Here is a 24,354-nt window from a genome sequence, read left to right as displayed (position 1 = left end):
TGCAAGGCGGAAGGGACTCTGCCCCTAACAAACATGGCTTCCGGTTACTTCCGTTCTCCTTTCCGTAATTTGGCTCCGAGGCTTCTCGCGGTTTTATAGTTGAATCTACTTAGCGAACGACCGGCCTCCGTTCTGCGGAGGAGGCGGGCTAGGAAGGAGGTGCTACGCTCTGATTGGTTACTATGCGGGAGCGTCGCCGGCTACCCCCCGGCCCTGATTGGTTACCGAGAAGGGGCGGCTTCAGAGGCGGTGGCAGCGGCGCGGGGAGCCATGGGTCAGACTGCCAAGGTGACAGGGCCGGGGCGGTGGGTGCCGGGAGGCTGAAGCTCAGGACCCGTGGCAGGGGAAGGAAGCGACCCCGAGGGGCGGAGAGTGGAGGAGGGTGACAGCCTTGAGGGGTGCTGAGTGGGGAGGGAGACCGACCAAGAAAGAGGAGGGGTCAGTGGAAGAGGATGACCAACCCTTAGGGCAGTGGGAGGGAAAGGGGCCGAACCCAAGGGAGAGTGAGAGAGTGGCAACCCCGATGGGCGGTGGGTGGAGGAGGGTGACAGCCGTGAGGGACCGGGAGTGAGGAGTGACAGCCATGAATGGAGGAAGGTGATGTCCATAAACTGACCGCCCTTGCCTTCATAAAGAAATCCAACCGGGCGGTGGGGGCGCACGCCTTTAATCCCAGCACTCGGGAGGCAGAGCAAGACGGATCTCTGTGAGTTGGAGGCCAGCCTGGGTTACAGAGTGAGTTCCAGGACAGCCTCCAAAGCTACACAGAGAAACACTGTCTCGAAAAACCAAAAAAAAAAAAAAAGAAATCCAGTAGTGGGCAGATTATAAACAATAAATCTCAGGAAGTCATTCACTTTTTTTTGTGAACCTGTAACTAGGATTTAACTTATCTAGAGCAATTCAGAAATCTCTAGAGGGAGAGGCAGCATTGTTGAGCCTACTTGTTCAAGGCTATCCTAGGCAACATAGTTCTTGTCTCAACAATTAAAAAGGAAAGAAATGAAATCACAAGGACCCATAGGCAGAGACCTGAGATTTAATTGGGAATTAAGAGGGGCTGGCCTCAGACTCAATGTGTAGCCCAGGCTGGCTTCCAACTCAGCAGTCTTCATGCCAAATGCTGGGATTACAGGTGTGAGCCACTACACCCAGCTACTTTCTGCATTTGAAAAGTTTTTTTAGTAGGGATGTGGTTGAATTTAGCTCAGTAGTAGAACCCTTGCTTAGCGTGGTCAAAGTCCTGGGTTCCATGCCTAATATTGCATAAATAATAAAATTATTTTATTAGCTCCAATGTGATATTGGTCCCAATAGCTTTGTGATAATAAAGATGGCATTTTCTTTTTAAAGAATTTTAAAAATTATTTTATTTGCGTGGATGTTTTTCCTGCATGCATGCCTGTACCATGTGTATGCCTGGTACCCACAGAGGCCAGAAGAGGGCGTCAGACTCCCTGGAACTGAAGTTACAGATGGTTGTCAGTTTCCATGTGGGTGATGGGAAGAACCTGGGTCCTCTGTAAGAGCAGCTAGTGCTTTTAACCCCAGAGCCATGTCTCCAACTCCCATTTTCTTTTTATTAGGATACTGGTCTCAAACTAGTGGTGGTGTTTTTGTATTAATGTACATTCCCCCACCCCTTGAGTACTACATAAAATTACTGAGATTACTGTTTGGTTTGAGGCTATTGTCTTAAACTTTGGGATTAAATAATCTCTCTTCTCCACTTCCCAAGATCCTGGGACTACAGATCTGTTTCTAGACACCTAGTCCTGTGCCTGAGTGAATGCGTGCATATGTGTGTCTTTGTCAGTCTGTCTCTTTACTTTTTACTTTATATTTTATTTTGTAGTGCTGAGAAGTGAGCCCAGGGCACACAACATGCTAAACACAGCCTACTGTGGTGCCTTTAAAATCCATATTCCTATCAACAATGTCCAAGGCAATCAGCTCTTATTGTCAAGCACTTTAGAAGAATCCTTTCTGTACACATAACTCAATTCCAAAGCCACCCTTACACTTTTAGTTGTTTGTTATTTCCCATTCCCTCATAACATGTCTGTCTGTTTCCTATGATTGTCTTAAAGTACAGGCCAAGCATTGGAAAAAAAAAAATCCAACCTGGGAGGTGGTGGCACATGTCTTTAATCCCAGTACTCGGGAGGCAGAGGCAGGTGGATCAGAGGCAGGTGGATCTCTGAGTTCCAGGCCAGCCTGGTTGGTGTACAGAGCAAGTTCCAGGACAGCCAGAGCTACACAGAGAAATTCTGTCTCGAAAAACAAAACAAAAACAACAAAAAAATCCTAAATCTGAAATGCTCATAAGTAAATGTTAAGTATTTTTTCCATTTTCATATGTGCACTGGTGAGTACATACATGCTTGTATGAATACTTACATTCCTCTTCTACCTTATTTATTGAGGCAGGGTCTCTTAACTGAACCCAGAGTTCCCCAATATGAGTATGTAGTCTTACTAGCCAGTTGCTCTGGGCATCATCTGTCTCTGCCTCCCAGAGCTGGAAATACACGTCTACCCTGCATTTTTGTGGGTTCCAGGGCTCCAAACTCTGGTCCTCACCCTTGCAGAACTAGCATTTTAATCACTAAGCTATCTCCCCATCCCTAAATCTAAGCTATTATTTTGTTTTTAATTTTTTTTACTTCATGCACACTGGTGTTTTGCCTGCATGTGTGAGGGTGTCAGATCACCTGGAACTGTGAGCTTCCATGTGGGTGCTGGAGATTGAACCCGGGTCCTCTGAAGGAGCAGCCAGTGTTCTTAACCTCTGTGCCATCTCCAGCCCCTATTTTTATTTTTACTTTTATTTTTTTCCCAAAGATTTATTTATTATGTATGCAGTGTTCTGTCTGCACGTATCTCTGAAAGCCAGAAGAGGGCACAAGATCTCATTTCGGATGGTTGTGAGCCACCATGTGGTTGCTGGGAATTGAACTCAGGACCTTTGGAAGAGCAAACAGTGCTCTTAATCTCTGAGCCATCTCTCCAGCCACCTATTTTTATTTTTAAGACTTCATACACTCGAATTGTCTTAAGTTCATCCCCATCCCCTCTTCTCCCATTTCTCAACTATGCCCACCACTGTCCCTTTCCAATTTCATGTACTACCCAAAGGCCAGGCTTGAATTCACTCACCTACCAGTTCCCACAGACTCGGGATGTTGAGAAGTCTCAGCATTTCTTGACTTTTCACTCCAGAAATTGCAGTTAGCCTTCCCTAAGTTATCTGCAACACCTTCCTGGGCTCATAGGCTAGAAGAAGTTCCTGATTGTATATGATTCAAGAGTAGAGGAAAGGTGTAGGTTAAGAAAGGTACAAATGTGTGCAAACTGGCAGAATTCATTACCTTAGTACACTAGTTTTTTTTGTCAGGATCATTATTAAGGAAGGCTTTTGTTTTGTTTTGAGGGAGTTTTTGAAACTGGCTCCTGTTGGCCTTGAACTCACCATATAGCAGAGGCTGACATTGAGCTGATTGTCCTGCTTTCCCCGCCGGAGTGCTGGATTTACAGATATGAGCCACCACACTTGGCTTAGAAGATTAGTTTCTTGTTTGTTTTATTTTTTACTTTTCTTTCTTCCCCCCCCCCCTCGGACTATTGTTTGTTTCATAGAAATTTTGTAAATACAGTTTTGTTTTGTTTTTTTCTGGAGCTGAGGACCAAACCCAGGGCCTTGCACTAGTTTTTTTAATGTTTTGGTGCTAATGGAGCCCGAGAGCCTAAGGCCTTACCTGTGCTAAGTTGCATACTCTACCACTGAGTTGTACCCCCAACTGCTAACTTCCTTTTAAAATTATGTGCACACATGCCCCCCGCCCCTCCCCCCCACACACACACACACGTGCAAAGGCCAGAGAAGTTGCAAGTGGTTGTGAGCCACTTGATGTGGGTGCTGGGAAGCAAACTGAGGTCCTCTGAAAGAACAGAGCAGTATATCCTCCTAACCACTGGGCCATCTCCCCAGTTCCCCTTTGTTTTTGCTTGTTTGGTTTGGTTTTGGCCTTTTTGCAGGGGTGTGGGAGGTGTGGTGGATGTTGGTTTTTTGAGCAGGGTTTCTCTGTTTAACAGCCCAACCTTGTTTTGGAAGTTACTTTGAAAGTTCTTGCTTTTATCAGCTATTCTGAAAAGTAACTTTTAGAAACAAATACTGTTTAATCCTTCTAATACAATAATTCCAATAATTCTAAATGTTATGTAAATGTGATTTTTTTTTTCTTTTCCTTTATTTTTTTATTTTTTTTTTTATTTTTTATTTATTTTTTTTTTGGTTTTTTGAGACAGGGTTTCTCTGTGTAGCTTTACACCTGTCCTGAAACTTGCTTTGGAGACCAGGCTGGCCTCGAACTCACAGAGATCCATCTGGCTCTGCCTCCCGAGTGCTGGGATTAAAGGTGTGCGCCACCACCGCCCGGCTTTTTTTTTTAAACAGGGTTTCTCTGCGTAGTCCTGGCTGTCCTGGAACTCACTCTGTAGACCAGGCTGGCCTCCAACTCAGAGATCTGCCTGCCTCTGCCTCTGAGTGTTAGGATTAAAGACATTCACCACTGCCACCTGGATGTGATTTTTTTTTTCTTAAGCATAAAATCTTACTGTTTTTATATTTTATTTATTTATTTTTGTATGTGATATATGTATGAGTAGCATGTGCGTGCATGAGTGTGTGGTCAGAGGAAAACCTCAGGTGTTAGTCTTTGCCTTGTACCTTGTTTGAGGCAGGGACTCTTTGCATATGGCAGGCTAGTTCAAGAACCCCTTAAGCTTCTGGGATTCTCCTGTGTCTCTGCTGTGTCTTTGCACAGGCATCCAGGGATTACAGATGTGTGCTATCATGTTTGCTTTTATGTGGATTCCAAGGATTTGAACTCAGCTCCTCACGACCATGGAGCACATGCTTTACATCCACTGAGCCACCTCCTCAGTCCTGAATTCTGCTTTTTCTCCATAGGTTTTACAGCTCTTTAGAACACTGCACAGGACCAGACAGCAAGTTTTTAAAAATGATAAGAGAGCATTAGAAGGTAAATGCATCTTTTACTCCTTTAGCGCAAATCCATGCTTTTTTTTTTTTTTTTTTTTTTTTTTTTTGCCATGCTAGGAATTGAACTTGGAGCACTCTACCTTTGAGCTAGGTCTGACCTGAGTCAGGATCTTAAATATCTCAGGCTGGCTTTGAAGGTACTCGGAGGGTGACCTTGAACTCCTGGTCCTCCAGCCTGAGGTGTGTACCGCCATTCCTGGTGCACATTCATTCTGGCTGGCTGCCCTTCTCTTCTGACTCTGGAATAACCTTTACCATCTCTCCCTGATGATCTATGAAGACCTGGCCACATTATACTTAGGGAAGAATACCTAGTACTTATAAAGACCCAGTTTTCATATAGAATCATCTAAAAGGAAGGGGCAGGTGAGATTCAGGATTCTCTCTTAATCCCATTTCCCTCGGCATAACCCAGTTTTCTCACACTATAACCAGGTGCTACCGTGTTTAACGCATGAGTAAGTGTAGCAGTTTCTGCAGCTATGAGATCGAATCTGGCCACATGAGTCCAGACTGGGCATCTCTGAAGTGGTTTCAGGCTGCCTTGGAAGTCACAGCTGGAGACCTCAGGCTCTGTATGGGTCTTATTCCACTCAACCATGCATTTCCAAACTTCCCTAAGAGGGTAGACTAGGCAAAAACCATTCCCAGGAAATCAAATTTGGTCATTTCTTTCAAATATCAATTTTTATTATTTTCAATTGTGTATGTCCTGTGCATGCATATAAGTGCCCACAGAAGCCAGCATTATAGGATCCCTGGACGCTGGAGGCACAGGCAGTTGTGAGTCACCTGATGTGGGTACTGGGGATCACACTCAGGTGAGTAGTACATGCTCTTAACTACTGAGCTATCTCTCCAGCCCCTAGTTTTAGAAATACATCATTTATGTGCTTTACACAAATTTCTAACAGTTCTCAGCTCTGTGAGGTAATTATACTATAATTCAAATTTTTACAGATGAGAAAACTGACAAAATATGAAAAAGATTTCCTGCACGTCATTAGCCAACAGTAGAACTGAGGGACATCTTAAGCAACCTGAGTCCCAAACCCCGACTTTTTAAAAAAAGTTTATTTTTATTACTTTATGAGGATGGGTGTTTTGCTTGCATGTTTATCTGTGCAGCACTTGGGTGTTTGGTGTCCTGGGGAGCCAGAAGAGGGTGATGGATCCTCTGGGGCTACCACTGAGCCATCTCTCCAGCCTCCACATGGACCACACTCTTAACTACCTTGCACACTGAGGAAGATGGGCACTAAAGGAGGCCTCCATGGCTACTTTTTTTTTTTTTTTTTGTCAGAATGGTATATTTGATTGCTTTCGCCAGCATTTGTTGATATTTTCTAAGGACTTCATACAGATTGTTCCACTAAATGCTCATAACACAGCAAGGTCAATTAGAATAGATTAAGCTGCTGTAATGTAAGTGGTATAGGTGAGCCTAAAAGTTTCTTTCTTTTTTCTTTTCTTTTTTTTTTTTTTTGGTTGTTTGAGACACAGTCCACTTTATAGTCCTACCTGTCCTAGAACTTGCCATGTAGAGCATGCTGGCCTCAAACTCACACAGCACCTCTTGCTTCTGCCCCCACCCCCAGCCCTTCGTTAAAGGCATGTACTACCACACCTAGCAGCTTTACTTCCATCATTCACTTTGACATCAGCGAAGGTGCTCAGGATCAGAGCCTCTGTGCTGAAGCATCTCTGTGTGAGGGTGTAGGTGACATGTTGTTTGCACTGGTTCTTAACCATCCTCATAAAGCATTTTAGTTGAGTGTGGTGGCACATGCATGTAACTCCAGCACTTTGGAGACCAAGGCAGAGGACTCACAAGTTCAAGAATAGCCTGAGCTTTCCAGTGAGACCCTATCTCAAAACAAAATAAAACAAGGCATTAGTTTAAATGTTTAGATTTAGAGAAAAAAAAAAAAGCCTTGGAGTTGAACCTATTAGAATCCAGTAGTTCTGGAGGTACACAAATGAAGTGGAAAAGAAGCCAGGAATGGTGGCCTTAAAGGCTGGAGGATCTCTGGGTTCCAGGCCAGCCTTGTCTATATAATGAGTTCCAGGAAAACCAGGGATATGTAGAGAGACCTTGTGTCAAAAAAAAAAAAAAAAAGCCTCACCATAGCCCAAGCTGGCCTCAAACTCAAAATTCTCCTGCCTCATCCTCCTTAGTGCTGCTGTTATGGTGTGTGAAACCATGCTTGGCCCAGAACATATTTCTCATGCTCAGTTTTATGTGAGAAGTAGAAATTCATAATGAGTAATGCTGAATAACATGTTAGACTCCTAAGTATTAATTAATGTGTTTTTTTTCTCTCTCTCTTTAGCAGCCAGAGTAAAGATAAATGAAGAATTCAAAAAACATAAAAGTGAGGCCTCTCCGGAGAAAATAGCAGAGGTGCAGTAATAGGTTGCGATTATAGGAAGCCGGTGTGAATGTCTGTGGGGGAGGACGGTGGGAGTGGAGGGCTGTGTGAAGGAAAGCCGTGTCTCTACGGTGGAGAGCCTGCGCAGCTGTGGACAGCCTGCGCTCCCTCGTTACCATGGCTTTCCTCATGATTGTCTCTGGCCCCCAAAGATAACAAGGCCCCCTGGGAAGAGAACCCAGAAGCGGGCAGAAGCCACAGCAGGCTTTCTTCACTTGAGTCAAGTGACCGAGCCTGAGGAACAAGCCCTCTCATGATGCAGCACTTCAGAGGGGTTTCCGTGGGGAAGCGCCGGAGGGGGGAAGCAGTAGTGCAGGGCAGAGCTGGGCATGGTGGGCTGGGCCTGCCACTCTAGTGCTCAAGAGGCTGAATCGGAACTACTGGGCTACAAACTGAGGTGCTACCTTAAAAAAGTAAGACAATTCTTTTTTTAAAAATATATTTATTTATTAATTTTTTATTTTACATACCAACCCCAGTTCCCCCTCCCTCCCCTTCTCCTGCCTCCTCACCTCCCTCCCACTCTACCCCCATCAGCTCCTCAGAGTGGGTAAGGCCTCCCATAGTAGTCAACAAAGTCTGGCATACCAAGTTGAAGGAGAAGAGCCTAGCCCTCCCCATTGTATCAAGGCTGAGCAAGGTATCCCACCACAGGGAATGGGCTCCAAAAAGCCAGTTCATGCATCTGGGATAAGTCCTGGTCCTGCTGCCAGGGACCCACAAACAGATCAAGCCACACAACTGTTACCCACATTCAGCGGGCCTAGTTTGGTCCCATGCAGGTTCCTGAGTCAGTGAGTTCCAACTAATGCCGGTCAGCTGTCTCTGTGGGTTCCCCATCATGATCTTGACCCCCTCTTCTTTTTTTTTTGAATGCCAAATGCCATTTATTGAAGTAGGAAGGAGGTCTTAAATATAGGCTTACAGCACAGTGGGAGAACCCCAGTAAGACAATTCTTTGTGGGGATACTTAGAGTATAAAGAATTGATTGGTAAAGGAGAAAATACAAATGAGAAAATGTCTCCCATATTTAATAGCATTTATACGAGTGAATAAAAAATTAAGTAAAAATACCTTTTTGTTTATTTGTTTTATTTTGTTTTTTTTTTCCGAGACAGGGTCTCACTATATAGCTCTGTAGGCCTAGAACTCACTATGTAAACCAGGCCAGCCTCTGCCTCCAAAGTGCTAGGATTAAAGGCATGCTCTACCATGCCCAGCCCCCAGCACATTTTAAAATGCATATTATAACAAAAATTCTAAATCTGCTTGAACAAAATATGAGATTATAATAAAAATGAAGGGCATTTACAATTTCTATACTACTCCATGCAGTTTCACAAAGCTAAAAGTCTCATTATCTGAAAGTGACTTGTAAAACTGTGCTTTTCATAACCTGTGCAGCCCTACATATAACTCAAGGGGTTACTCTGATTTTCTTAACAGATGATGAAACTAGGTTCTGATGTTGAACTGTTACTTAGAACATCTGTTATTCAAGGTGTTCACACCGACCACAACACATTGAGTAAGTAACGTGGAGGTGTGTGTGGGAGGGATGTGTTTGTTGACTGCGATGTTTCAGAACAGTAACAATTACTGTACCTTTGTATGCCATTATTTTATTTATTATTATTGATTTTTTTTTTAAGTTTTTTTTTTTTTCTTTCCTGAGACAGAGTTTCACTGTGTAGCCCTGGCTGTTTTTGAACACACTGTGTAAATCAGGGTATCAGGGTGCCCCCCTAGGATTAAAGGTGTGACCACACACACTACACTGGTATTCTTTCACACTGACACAGGGATTGAACTCAAGTCCTCAGCTGAGCCATCTCCCCTTCTCTCTTTTTCCTTTTTAGTTTTTTTTTTTGTTTTTTTTTTTTATGTGTATGTGTGTTTTGCTTGCATGTACACCCATGCATGCCTGGTATCAGTGGAAGTCACAAGAGGATGTTGGATCCCCTGGAGTTAAAATTATGGATAGTTGTTAGCCATCATGTGAATGATGAGGACTGAAACCAGGTCCACTACAAGAGCAGTTAATGCTCTTAACTGCTAAGTCATCTCTTCATAGCTCTCCCCCCCCCAATCTTACTTCCTGGTTATATTGTAAAATCGTAGTTATTAATACATCCTTTTTTTGGTGTTTGTTTTTTTTTTGCTTTTTTGAGACAGGGACTCACTATGTAGTCCTGGCTGTCCCAGAGCTCATTATGCAGACCAGGCTGGCTTTGAACTCACAGAGATCTGCCTGCTTCTGCCCCCAAGTGCTCAGATTAAAGGGGTGTACCACTGCACCAGCTACAACCATTTTTATGTAGCCATATTTATTAATTTTTCTGACATTTATTATCTACCTAGACTAAGTATTTTTTTAATCTTTTATTCTATAATTAGTTATTTCAGTCCAGAAGAATTGGGATTATAGGAAATGGAAATGTACTTAAGAATCTGTTACATCTCAGGACTCCTGCTGGAGTGTTAGTGAAATCTCTCTGCAGATTACAACTTGGTTTTTTTGACACGTGTGTGTGTGTGTGTGTGTGTGTGTGTGTGTGTGTGTGTGCGCGCGCTTAGAAATGAACACACATATATGCTAGTGGAGGTCAGAGGCTACCTCTCCTCATGTGGGTCCAGCCTTGACCTGTTGAACATCCTTGAATGGGGTAATGAAGAACTGAGAAATGCTAGATAGGAAAAAGTACAGATACAGATGAAGAAAAAGAGATGCAGGATAGCTTCAGGAGGGCCCTGGGTCAATACCCAGTTGCCTTGAGTTTATCCCTAATGGGCTTTTTATATACTAGCAAGGGGAGAGGCAAAAGACTTCCCCCTTTCAGGATCAAAATTGGACTTTTAATAAAATCCTGGAGCCAGATATTGGGGTAAATGCTGAAAGATCAGAGAGATGAAGGAACAAGCCACTGCCACTTTTCACCTCACCAACTCTTCAGCTGATCTTACCTTCATGAATCCTTAGACTGAACCCAAGTCCTCAGCTGAAAGGCCTCAGCTGAAAAGGCTTTTAGCTGAAAAGGCTCCAGCCAGAAAGCTTCATCTGAAAAGGGCTTTAGTTCCTGTCTCCTCACACCTTATATATCTTTCTCCACCCAGCCATATTACTTTCTTCCTAGTGATGGGATTAAAGGCATGTGTGCTCCCCAAATACTGGTAGAAGAGGCCTGAGATCTCAATTGCTGGGATTAAAGGTGTGTGCCACCACTGCCTGGCCTCTATGTTTAATCTAGTGGCTTGTTCTGTTCTCTGATCTCCAGGCAAATTTTATTAGTGTACAACAAAATATCACCACATTGGTGTCTGGTACCCTTGTTCTGAAAACACACAAACTTTCAAAGGTAACACACACATCTGCATTAACACAGTATGGACTATGTGTTGTATAAATGCCAGCCAAAGATGATTTTTTGTTTTATGTTTGAGCAAGTAAAAGACATCTGCCAACTTTGTAAGTTTGTTTGGACTGTATAACCAAACCTCTATCCATGCCATATGAAAGGATGGCATATAAATAGTAAGTCATGAGGACTCTGTAACCAACAAAATTTATCATGTCTCATCCAGTCTCAGAGTGGTTCCCATGTCAAGGGATCAGCATATATGTTATCTGTCTTGTAGTTTTTCTAGGTTTATAGTCTATAGACAAGATTGTCAAGGTGTCTCTCCCAATCAGATCTGATCCCTATTAATTTTGAAGGAATCCAGTCTTTTATTTTCTGTAGAAACAAAAACAACCTCTCGCTCAACTCAATACATTTTCTGAATTCCACTTTATACCTAAGACATCCCTAAAGTATCTAGGCTGGTTTAATTCAGCAATTCCTGTTACAATCTCATATCTCTCAGCAGCTGCTGTTCGATCATCAGCATTAAAAAAATTCAAAGTCAACAAAGCACAGCACAGGATCTAGATTCTCTGTATATTTCCCGTCTTTATGTGGCTTATTTTTTTATATTACTTTACTCTTTGAAGACTTTACTTATTTTTAAACTATTTATTTTTTCCTATGACTGTCTACACCCATTTTCTTAAGCACCTATTCACACTGTAACCTGTTTAAAGGTTTTTGTTTTTGTTTTGTTTTGTTTTGTTTCTTTTTCTTTTTTTGAGGTGAGGATCGAACTGAGCTAAATCCCCAACCCTGTTTTTGTTTTTTTATCTAGACTCATTTTACTGTGCAGCTGTAGCCTCTAATTGCTTAAACTGTTAAGTAGTGGCTAGGCCCTCTACCATGTGGCTCTGGTGATTGGCTCCTGCCCCCTCCCTGGGTATGTGAGAGCTGAGTCTTAAGCCTGAGGGCCTGGCCGAGAGCTGTATTTAATTGGGAGCCGCATTAACTGCCCCAGCTCTAGGAAGTTGGTATCTGCACTGTGGCAGGAGTTTTTACTTAGCTTGTTGTTTCTACTTTTCATACTGGCTGCTCAAATGCTCTGCTGCACAGCAGTGCTTGTAAACAAGCCATATCTGTTTTTGTTTTCCAGCTTTCTCAGGTTCTGTGTGGAAGTTTGGGCCCCATTTTGGGTGTCATTTGTAGTTGAAATTTTCTTTGGACCAACCAGCTCCACAGGACACAGAGAGATATTATTAATTGTGAATGCTCAGCCTTAGCTTAGGCTTGTCCCACTAGCTCTTTTAACTTAATTTAACCTGTTTCTATTTATCTACATTTTTGCCTTGGGGCTTTTTACCTTTCTTTCATTCCTTATGTCCTACTTTCCTGCTTCCTCTGTGTCTGTCTCTCTGGTCCCTGGCATCTCCCTGGTGTCTCCCTGCCATCTACTTTTCTTTCTTCCTTAAGCCTAAATTCCTCCTATTTACTCTCTCTGCCCAGAAGTTTCGCCTATACTTCCTCCTTCACTATTGGCTATTCAGCTTTTTATTAGACCAATCAGGTGCCTTAGGCAGGCAAGGTAAAGCAGCAATACATCTTTACATAACTAAACAAATGCAACACATCTTTACATAGTTAAACAAATATTCCACAAAATAAAGAAATGCTAGGGGCTAGAGAGATGGCTCAGAGGATAAGAGCACTGCTTGCTCTTCCAAAGGTCCTGAGTTCAATTCCCAGCAACCACATGGTTTGCTCACAACCATCTGTAATGAGATCTGGTGCCCTCTTCTGGCCTGCAGGCATACATGCAGACAGAACACTGCATACATAATAAATAAATAAATCTTTAAAAAAATGCAACACATCTTTATATAGTTAAACAAATACAACATATCTTTACATAGTTAAATATTCTGTATCATTTTATGATGGGTATTTTTAGATCCTGTTGAAGAAAACTTTGTGTCAAACAAGGTCATGGAGGGATTCTCCTGTGCTTTGTTCCAAAAGGTAGTGTTTTAGGGTTTCTATTGCTGTGAAGAGACACCATGACCACAGCAACTCTTATAAATGAAAACATTTAATTGGGATGGCTCACTTAAAATTTTGAGGTTCAGTCCATCATCATGGTAGGACATGGCAGCATGCAGACATGGTACTGAAAAAGCAGCTGAGAGTCCTACATCTTGTAGGCAACAGGAAGTGGTCTGTCACACTGAGTAAAGCTTGAGCATACATGAGATCTCAAAGCCTACCCCCACAGTGACACACTTCCTCCAGCAAGGACAGATCTACTCCAATAAGGCCACACTTCCTCAGTATCAGTCCCTTTGAGGGGCATTTTCTTTCAAACCACAGTAGCTTTTTGGTTATCTACTAAAGTTGGCTTTGTTTTTTGTTTTTGTTTTTTTTCCCTAATTTTTTTTTTTACGTTTTATAAAATCTTTATTGACAAATAATTCACATAATATACAATTTGCCTGTTTGCACAATCTGATAGACTTTAGTCCAGCATCCTCATAGGCCCATGACACCATGACCAGTTTCTATTTTAGAACATCGCTGTCTTCAGTTTCATACACACATATAATGTATGGTGATTACATTCCACCTTATTTTTTTTAAATGAACATAATATTTGCAAATGTAACCATTCTTAAGTTCATAATTCAGTGGCATGAATTACATTCAAGATATTAATTACACTTATGACATTCATTAATTACACTCGTGATATTAATTATATTTGTGGTATTCATTGATTACATTCACAGTATTCATTCAATAGCTAAATTTATGATATTCATTAATTATATTAATTGTATGATTTATTACATTCATGATATTATTTCCTGATAATGCTGTCTGTTTGTGGGGTTTTTCCATCACCCAAAACAGAGATTCTGTACTTAGGAAATCATTGCTCTATATTCCTTTCTTCTCCATCTTGAGATAACGATGGACTTCTCTTTGTAAACTGGAGTGGCATGAAACTCACAGAGATCCAGCTGTCTTTTCCTCTGCAGTGACGGGATTATAGGTATGGGTTACCATCCCTGGTTTTCTCTCTTTCTTACCATCCAGGCTTGCCTGGAACTCACTGAGCTCTGTGTCTGGGCTGTACCTACTGAGTGATGGGATTAAAGGCATAGGCAACCATGCCCAATGTAGATTTATTTTCATTTTATACAACTCTGTGAGCACATGCCTTGTTCCTTCAAAAGGCTTCAGACCTTTGTGGAGATACAGAACATTATGAAACATCCCCCACCCACAAAGTGGGTGCTGGGACCCCAACACTGGTGTCCTCTTTAAGAGCAGGAAGTGCTCTTAAACACTGAGCCATCTCTCCAACCTTTTTTTTTCATTCAATAACTGTATTTATGATATTCATTAATTACATTAATTGTATTGATATATTACATTCATGATATTATGTCCTGATACTACTGTCCATTTGTGGGGCTTTTCCATCAGACAAAACAGATTCTGTACTCAGGAAATCATTGCTCTATATTCCTTTCTTCTCCATCTTGAAATAACATTTAATCTTTCTGTTTCTATGAATTTGTATATTCTATATATTTCATGTAATACAATTCTATAGTATTTGTCCTTTTTTTAAATGTAAAAACATTTTATGTACAACTGCAGGAGAAATAATACACAGATAGCTTTTGTTTTTTGGTTTTCTTTTCTTTCCCTAATTTAAAAAAAATTTTTATGTTCATTAGTGTTTTGCCCTGGGAAGTTTCAGGTCCCTTGAAACTGGAGCTACAGACAGTTGTGAACTGCCATGTAGGTGCTGGGAGTTGAACCCAGGTCCTCCAGAAGAGCAGCCAGTGCTCTTAACCTCAACCTCTAAACCATCTCTCCAGCCATTGTTTTGTTTTCCAAGACAAAGTTTCTCTATATATTCCTGGCTGTCCTGGAACTCACTCTATAGACCTGGCTGGCCTTGAATGGCTTTGTGTGTTTTAAGAACACTTGGTCTCCCCTTCTCCCACTTGCAGATAAGCTTCTCCAGCAAGCTAGATCACTGAACCATGTAAAGGATCTTTATTATTCCTCTAAACACAAGTTAAAACTTTCTGAATCCTTTACCTTGCAGTTGTGGGGTGCAAAACCACTGTTGCACAGGCTACGTTTTTATCTTATCTTCTTGAGTTTCTCCTGGTATAGAATTAGCATAGTGTGCACGCTTACACACACACACACACACACACACACACACACACACACACACACACACACACGAGGTAGCATCTCACATTTCTTTTTTTGTTGTTAGAGTTTTATTTGATTTATTTTTGAGACAGGGTCTCTCTATGTAGTCCTGGTTGTTCTGGAATTTGCTATGTAGACCAGCTGGCCTTGAATCCAAAGAATCTGCCTCCCTCTGTCTTCCTGAGTTCCTGAGTGTTGGGATTAAAGGTATGTGCCACCAGGCCAGGCCTAGCTTTTTTTTTTTTTTTTTTTTTTTTTTTAGGTCACTTCCTGAAAACCCAACAGTTTCCAGGGCAACTACTAGCTGGTCTGCACACCTCACCACGTCTTCATTGTTTAAGATGAGATTTGAGATTGTGTCTCTTTGTTTTAGAGCAGGATGCTTGGAGGGAGATCTTACAGGCATTCTTCTCATTCTAGCCTAGTCGGGGCCATCACTGGGATTTAGCAGCTGGGATCAGTATCTAGTTCAATCCCGGGGACTCAAACTGAGCTTTCCTCACGGCTGTAGCTTTGTGGTCAGAACTTGAAAGCTTTGTAGAAAGGAGTCTTTATAAGATGTTAGAAGGCTCTCTGGCTTTGTGTCAAGGCAGAAACAATTGCAGCCAGTTTTGGAGAGTCTTCATACCACTCACCAGTGTTGAAGACTGAAGATTGATAGGACAGACAGACAGACAGATTGCTGTGTTTTCTGTAGCCATGGTGATAAGCGTTTTCCCATAGCCCAGAGGCTTGGAGACAGGAATATATTTTGGAGGCTGCAAAGGTCTGGACTTCTGATAGGGGAGATGTCTGTCAGCTCCGTAATGGTGTCATCTAAGCCTGCCGTGACTCCCAAGTAACATGTTCAGTAAGAGGGTCGCTGGGTGAGGAGCTCTTGTGAGGTGTCACCCGAGAATACCACTCAGACACAGATTCAAGGCAGTAAAAGGAATTTATTGGTGACTACACTGGGTGTTCAGGACCCAAGTGCAGTCCCTAGCCATTCTCAGGGTGAAATTTTTAAGCACAAAAAATCACACTCTGTGTTGACACCTCATTTAGGGACTTTTCCAGAACTATGGGCTTTGATGGATAAGGTCTTGGTTTTTGTTTTGGTAGATGTTGCTGACTCTGAGCTGGGTTCCAGGGCCTGAATGGTGCGTCCATCATGGTGTCAGTGTGCTAAGGTCTGAGGCCTGTTGCACAGCAGTGCCAGTTCATGTTCTGAAACCTCACATTCTCCACACCAGTTTGCTTTGCTAGTTTCTCTGCTTTTGAGCTGCTTTCTGGTTGGAACAGTTGCAGCTACCATCCTTTGATAGTAAAGTACATGAACGTACCAAATGTTGTTAAATGGAAAGTGAACTCTTGGTTCATCTTCAACTCAGTGGGTAAGAAGAGGCTTCAGCATGTACTATCTTGATGGTTGATGCCCAGGCAGGAGGGCCAGGGTCATAGAGCCTTAACCTTATATATATATATTTTTAAGATTTTATTGTTTAATTAAAAGGTGTGTGTGTGTGTGTGTGTGTGTGTGTGTGTGTGTGTGTGTGTATGTGTGGTGTGTACCTGGAGGAACTCTGGGACTAGAGTTACCTGATATGAGTACTGGGAACTGAACTCAAGTTCTCTGGAAGAACAAATGCTCTTTTTTTTTTTTTTTAAAGATTTATTAAAGATTTATTTATTTATTATGTATACAGAAGAGGGCACCAGATCTCATTACAGATGGTTGTGAGCCACCATGTGGTTGCTGGGAATTGAACTCAGGACCTCTGGAAGAGCAGCCAGTGCTCTTAACCTCTGAGCTATCTCTCCAGCCCAGAACAAATGCTCTTAATCACTGAGATCTCTCTCTGTCCTCTAGGTTTTTTTGTTTACTCATTTTATTTTTTGAGACATGGTCTCCAGGATACCCTCTAATTCATTAATTAGCTGATGGCCTTAAGCTTCTGATCTTCCTGCCTCTTCTGAGTGTTTTGATTACCAACTTGTAACATCATGCTTGATATTTGTGAATTATACTCAGGGCCTGTGTATGCTAGGCAAGCACTCTACTGTCAGTGCCAAAACACAGCCTTTACCCCAAAAGGTACGCTCTGAAGTCAGAAGAGAGCATCAGATGCCCTGGAACTAGAATTACAGACAGTTGTGAGACATTATGTGTGTGCTGGGAATTGAACTCGGGTCCTCTGGAAGAACAGCCAGTGCTCTTAACTGCTGAGCCTTCTCTCTAGCTCCAGCCCAATATGTTTGCAACTTCTTCTCTAGCACATATGTAAGACAGACAAAATTGGGTTGTATTTCTAAGGGTATGTGGTGACATTAAGAAAATACAGTGAGAAAACTTTTTTTCACATGTCTTTTTCTTTTCTTTCTTTCTTTCTTTTTTTTTTTTTAAAGATTTATTTATTTATTTATACAATGTTCTGCCTGCATGTATGCCTGCAGGCCAGAAGAGGGCACCAGATCTCATTACAGATGGTTATGAGCCATCATGTGGTTGCTGGGAATTGAACTCAGAACCTTTGGAAGAGCAGTCAGTGCTCTTAATCTCTGAGCCATCTCTCCAGATCCTTTCTTTTCTTTATTTTGAGACAGAGTCTCACTGTCTCAGGCTATCCTGGAACTCAATTATGTAGGTCAGACTGGCCTCAAACCCATAGAGATCGCCTGCCTCTGCCTCCCAAGTGCTGGGATTAAAGGTGTGTATCACTATACCTAGCTCAGATCTCTCTCTTTCTTTTTCTTGTTTTAACTTCTGCCTTTTTGTATGTGTGTGTGTCTGTGTGCATATTTGTGTGTGTGCACATGTGTATATGTAGGCCAGAAGTTGATGTCAGGTGTCCTAGATTGCTATCCACCTAATTGTTAAAGACAAGGTCTCTCACTAAGCCTGAAACTCACTGCTTTGGCTAAACTGGCTAGCTTGCCAGACCCAGAGCTCTACCTGTGTCCACTGCTCTAGCTCTGAGATCATAGGTGTGTGCTTCTGCGTGGGTGCTGGGGATCCAGACTCAGGTCCTGTGCTTGCAAAGGAAGCATTTTATCAACTCGCTCATCTCCCCAGCCCTAAACTTCTGCCTTTTGATCCTGTACATTTGTCATTGTCAAATGCTATTTGATGTTTTCCTAAGACAGTTTAATGTGACTCAGCCCATATTTACTGAATCCTCATTGTGGTAGGCACTGGGATTTCTGGAACAATGGGCAGGGCAAATCTGGGTCTTATCCTTATGAAACTGAGTACTCTTTGTAAAAGGTTGATAGTTAAGTGTTCCCCACAGCACTTTCTTTCTTTCTTTTTAAAATTTATTTATTTATTATGTACATAGAAGAGGGCACCAGGTCTCATTACAGATGGTTGTGAGCCACCATGTGGTTGCTGGGAATTGAACTCGGGACCTCTGGAAGAGCAGCCGGTGCTTTTAACCTCTGAGCCATCTCTCCAGCCCCCACAGCACTTTCTGTATGTCAGAGGAGCTCCAAGCTCAAACACAGGCAGGGACAGGTTCTTAGAAAAAAACGTGACCAAAGTGTAAGCTCCCCATTTCAACTTATTGCTGTTAATGTACCTAATATATTTAGCAACATTGTTATAACTTTAAAATAATCTTAATGTCCTATACATTATTAATGTCCAAATTCTCTGCTATACTATGTAAACTAGGCTATCCATTATGCATCTGTGTATGTATAATGTGTATGTGTGTGTGTGTGTGTGTGTGTGTGTGTGTGTGTGTGTGTAATTTAAGTTTAAATTAAAAATATTTGGAGACAGGGTCTCATTCTGTAGCCCAGGCTGGCCTCAAACTTGCTGTAACCCTTCTACTTCAGTCTCTTGAGTAAACTCACTCTGTAGCCCAGGCTGGCCTCGAACTCACAGAGATCCATCTGCCTCTGCCTCTCAAGTGCTGGGATTAAAGGCGTGAGCCACCACCGCCCAGCTGATCTGGTGACCTTTATAGCGGTAAATCATAAGGTCTGTGACGAACGGGGTTCATGCAGACCTGGGGCTACAGCAATAAAAGAGACGGCCCAAACGTTAGGACATGCTGGGGAGTGCTTTCTGCCTTCGGCAAGATGCTGAGAAAGAATGTTTGCAGATTGGTCCACTCACAAAGCAGAGATGGAATGAGTGTCACTTTGCTGCCTGTGTTCTGAGGAGAGCCTTGAGCTGCAAAGAGTCACTGGCCCCACTGGCCCACACAAAGCAGATGTAAAGAGACTTCTGAAATTGAACCTGAGGTCCTTTCAGTTTGCCCGCAGGCCCCTTTCCTCCTTACTCACGGGAGCTCTTCGCTGTTGCTGTCCCTTGCTTTAAGAAGTGGTCTCAGTTTAAGGGCTAGTGAGTGCAGCAGATTGCAGAGACATTACCAGAGAAGGATGACTGTCTTTCTTGCTTCAAATTGGGTAAGATACTTGCCTGTGGCTTCTTATTTGTGGAAACAGACTTGAAGTTGATAGTTTTGAGTGGATTGTATTGCTAAGAAACCCAGGCTTGTGTAGTTTACTTCAGTTCTTAAAGCCGTCCCTGGTTTCCTGAACTCAGATTGACAGGAAGTAGACGGTGGAAGCTTTTGAAGCTCCCAAAGAGGCCACCTTCCCCAAGATCTTCATCTTTCCGAGACAGGAAGTGGCCCAAAGGCCAGATCTGGCATCTGTGCATCAGAGCAGGGCTTTGAGTCTCTTCAAAATAGAATTTGGTACTGCTAGATTGGCAGACTGAGGACTTAGTCTGTTACCAAGTTAAGAAGTTTGTCTTTTCCTATCCCTAGGATTTAGGATTTTCTGTGGCCTGGGTACTACCATGGATTCCCAATCTCATGTTTTTATTTTTCACCCCATCATTTATTTCCAACTAAAGTGGGGTAGGTGTCTATGATGTGGGACACAGATGGACCCAGTGGGCTGAGGGAGCCAGCACATTAACCAGAGGCCCTCAGTATGAACTGGATGAGGCTTTGGGGACAGGTAGTAAACTGGAATGTTCTGTGAATTGCTTCTGTCCATGTTACATATCCAGAGAGGGTGGACAAGGAAGGATACAATGTGACTTCCCAGACTATCTGGCATCTTTTCTAAGTGTCTATCTACTGAGGGTTGTTTCCACCGAAGCCATTGTTTTGTTGAACAAGAATGAGCTGGGTGGGGTTCCCCTCCTGCCTTTCGTTCTTCCTGCTTGCAGTGCAGATGTGGGGAGAGCAGAAGCAAGGCAAACTGCTGTTCAAAAGGGCTGCAGGCAGGAGGGAGAGGACCCTGGCTTCCTGCCCCACCAAGGCCTTGCCCAGCTCAAGTCTGCTGCCTGTCACGATGGAAGAGAATGAAATCTCTTATTGCACCACGGTGGGCTTCTGTTATTCAAAGCTGAACATACTCTAAAGTAAGATGGATGGGTTTAATAGTTTATTCTTTGATACAATAATCCCAAATTCTTGCATTTTCACTCTAAAAGACATTTGTGAAGCATTATATTACAGTGTGATTTGTTGTTTATCCTTTCCAATAGATTATAAACCTCTTGAAGCCAAAGAAACTTTTTTTTTTTTTGAGACAGGAGCTCTCTATTATGTAGTTCTGGCTGTCCTGGATTTGCCTGTAGACCAGGCTGGCCTCAAACTCATAGAGGTCCCCTTGCCTCTGCCTCCCAAGTGCTGGGGTGTTAAAGGTGTGTGCCACCACTACCTGGCTGCCAAATAAATTTTCATGGCTACCTTCATCTCATTTTTTTTTTTTTTTGATGTATTATGTAGCATAAAACAGGCATGTATGTTTGGTAAGTGAAATAAGTTATTTCCACTGTTATTAACTTAAAATTAACACCATGGCTTAGTTGGATGAAAGCACCAAAGAACTGGTTAAGGGGGCTGGAGAGATGGCTCAGAGGTTAAGAGCACTGGCTGCTCTTCCAGAGGTCCTAAGTTCAATTCCCAGCAACCACATGGTGGCTCACGACAATCTGTAATGAGATCTGGTGCCCTCTTCTGGCCTGCAGGCATACATGCAGGCAGAACACTGTATACATAATAAATAAATATTTTTTAAAAAGAACTGGTTAAAAATAATTACAATTCAGAGATAAACAGATGCTTTCTCACTTCATAAGCCAGATTTATTATGTGGGCACATTATTTTATTCATTAATTTATGTGTGTGGTGGGTGTTTATTGCCTGTGTCATGGTTTGCACGTGGAGATCAGATAACAGCTTTCCTTCTATAATGTGGGTCTCAGGGATCCAATTCAGATTGTCAGGCTTGGTGGCAAGTGACCTTATTCTCTGAGACATCTTGTCAACTCTCTCAAGTGCAAATTTCAGTTAACTTTAAGATAGTTTTGTAGGTGGAGTTTTGTTATCTTTTTTTTTTTTTTTTTTTTTTAAGGCAGGGTCTCATGTAGTGCAGGCTGGACTCAACTCCTGACCCTCCTGCCCCACTTCTCAAGTGCTGAGATTATAGGACTGTACCATCACATCAACAACTTCTTTCTTTTCTTTGGTATGAGTACTCTGTCTGCATATATGTCTGCAGGCCAGAAGAGGGCAGCAGATCTCATTATAGGTGGTTGTGAGCCACCATGTGGTTGCTGGGAATTGAACTCAGGACCTCTGGAAGAGCAGCCAGTCCTCTTAACCTCTGAGCCATCTCTCCAGCCCTGACAATTTCTTCAAAATATTTCAGTGTGTGGCTGGAGAGATGGCTCAGCAGTTCAGAGCCCATACTGATCTTCCAGAGAACTGAAGTTCTTTTTCCTAGTATCCACACTGGGTAGTTCACAGTCAGTTGTAACTTTAGCTCTGGGGGAATCTGACATACTCCTCTGGCTTCCTGGGGCACACACACATACACATATGCACATACACGTAGATACACATTCATACACATAAATAAAAATCTTCAAAAATGCTTCAATATGCATTTCTTTTAGTTGTTCTTTTGTTTATTTTTTGAGACAAGGTTTCACTGTTTAGCTCTGGCTGTCCCGGAACTTGCTATGTAGACCAGACTGGCCTTGAATTCAGAGAGATAAAGATGTGAGCCCAGTCCCCTCAATGTGCATTTCTTGAATATAAAGGACGTTCCTTAACCACAGTTTAATTATCAGAACTAGGGTATTGACATTAATGCAGTACTGTCATTGACATTTTTTTCTTTTGTCCTATCAAGGTCCTTTCTAGCAGAAGGGACCCTTTTCCCACTGTGGTCCAGAGTGCCACTGAGGTTCCACACTGTATTCAGTGTGGGCAGTTCTGAGAGTGGTTGTTAGGGGAGCCTTTGCTCTCTTTTGTTTGACTCAGAATCTCATCTGTCCCAGGCTGGCCGAGGATGACTGTGATTCTCCTTCCTCTGGCTCCTGAGGCCAAGATTACAAGTGTGTAGTGCTCCTGGATACAACCCAAGGCCTCATGCATGTAGGCAGGCACTCTGCTAACCAAGCCACATCCCCAGCTCTGCTTTTGTTGAGACAGATTTTAGACTTTAGTTACATGGGTCTGGAACTCATTCTGTAGCTCAAACTGTCCTCAAACTCATGGTGATCCTCCTGTTTTAGCCTCACAACAAGGTACAAGTGTGAGTGAGCCACCACACAGGGCAGTACAAGGACAATGTACCTGGATTATGTCTTCTCAAAGGGAAGTGATATCTCTGTAGTTTTGTTCTGTTTTGTTTTTCAGTGCTGAGTATTGGACCCTGGGCCTTTGAGACAGGGTCTCACATAGCTCAGACCAATGTGGTCATGCTTTGGCCTGCAAGCTGGCCTTGAATACAGATCTTACTGCCTTTGCCTATGATTACTGGGATTATAGGCATATACCAGCACATCTGGGCAGTTTTCTCTTTTTTCCCTTTTTCATTTTTCATGTGTGGGTACATGTGCATGTGGACCCCTGAACCTAATGTTGAGAATTGTCCCCATCACTCTTTTGTCGAAGCATGACTTGCCTGATGTGGCTAGTCTCGATAGGCAGTCTGAACTCTGGACCTCACATTACCGTAGTAAGCACATTAACCACTGAGTAATCTCCAAGGCCCCCACATTTTCCATTTTAACAATTTTATCCTGATGCCATCAAGTTGTCTTGCCTAGGAGTCAACAGTTGTTTGCTGTTTAGCAGTGTGTTTCGTGAGGACACTGTCTGTCACCACGGTTCCTCACTGTAGATGAGGACTTCTAAGCTTTGAGAGTGATGCCTTGCTTCCTTTAAAAATTTCCAAGTAGCCAGGCAAGGTGTGATACACCTATAATCCCATCATGAGGAGGTGGAGGCTGGAGGATCAGGAGTTCAAGGTTAGCCTCAGCTACATAGGGAGTTCAAGACTAGCCTGAGCTATATGAGACTCTCTCTCAAAAAAACATTTCTAGGTGACATTTTTAATTAGAAATTGACAGATGGCCAACTATAATGTGTTTTTAGCTTAGTGTGTTTAGTTTACTTAGTCATGTTTAGTAAAATGATGGACTTGGTTGTATGTTTTTATGTAACATGAATGAGGATCTTATTAAATGCCTCCATTTAGAGTGAAAGCTTTCACCTCAGACATCAACTGAAATAAAACCTCTCTAGAAGAGCTCTCTGTATGGTTCCTGAACTAGACAGTTTACGGTTAGAACTTATGGGGGGAGTAAGTGTGCTGGCACTTGGGTCTGATTTGAGGATAATAGTGACTGGAGTTCTAATCATCTAACCACTGGTCTCTCTGTTCCTTGTAGAACTGGTTCCCAGGAAAGATCTTCTAACAGAAAACGTGCCCTACTGTGATGCACCAACTCAGAAGCAGTAAAGTTTCCAGGACACAACCCGCCTCTGCCCCTTCTGACTTTAAATATATACCTGGCCGAAGTCCTGGGCACACAGATGTTTCTCTCTGAAGCAGCGGTTTGCACATGAGCAACAGGCTGAGGGCTGCAGAGCGCTTCGGTGTTCTGAGGACATAGATATGCTGCCCCTTCTCACTGTCGGGCAGCCCCTTACCTGGCGACTGAGTGCCTAGGGACCTGGGACCTTCTTCTCTGTCCCTTTGGCAGGTGTTTTGGTCTTACCAAGGCTATTTGCCGATGAAGCATTTTACCAAGTCAGTGACTTTTCATCCCATGGGAAACACAACTGCTAAATATAAAATGCCCCATTAAACTGATGTTTAATTCTCAAAATATTAAGTTGGTAAAAAAATTAACATTTTTCTGCCAGCTCTTTACTGAGAGTAACCATTGTTTCCCAGAGTCCTGTGGTTATTTCTGCAGATAACAATTATGTGGCTTATTTCTCTGTGTTCTTATAAAGACAATTTCCCCC

The 24,354-nt window shown here is 42.6% G+C and overlaps 1 protein-coding gene across 1 annotated transcript; it reads left to right on the top strand.

Moving 5' to 3' along the window:
• The first annotated feature begins 213 nt into the window (after positions 1-213).
• Positions 214-24,274, top strand: Lyrm7 (LYR motif containing 7). The gene is made up of 5 exons (XM_036198106.1): positions 214-288; positions 4,973-5,045; positions 7,399-7,469; positions 8,945-9,026; positions 23,772-24,274. The coding sequence occupies exons 1-5, from the start codon at positions 271-273 to the stop codon at positions 23,840-23,842; spliced, it is 315 nt and encodes a 104-aa protein (XP_036053999.1). The 5' UTR covers positions 214-270; the 3' UTR covers positions 23,843-24,274.
• The last annotated feature ends 80 nt before the right edge of the window (positions 24,275-24,354 follow it).

This window comes from Onychomys torridus, chromosome 8 (genome assembly GCF_903995425.1).
Source record: "Onychomys torridus chromosome 8, mOncTor1.1, whole genome shotgun sequence".
Taxonomy (NCBI): domain Eukaryota; kingdom Metazoa; phylum Chordata; class Mammalia; order Rodentia; family Cricetidae; genus Onychomys; species Onychomys torridus.
This window is presented reverse-complemented; position numbering and strand designations above follow the sequence as displayed.

Coding starts and splice junctions, on each gene's coding strand:
- Lyrm7 (XM_036198106.1), top strand. Junction 5,046..7,398: donor TGATAAGAGAGCATTAGAAG/GTAAATGCATCT, acceptor CTCTCTCTTTAG/CAGCCAGAGTAAAGATAAAT. Junction 7,470..8,944: donor CTCCGGAGAAAATAGCAGAG/GTGCAGTAATAG, acceptor TTTTCTTAACAG/ATGATGAAACTAGGTTCTGA.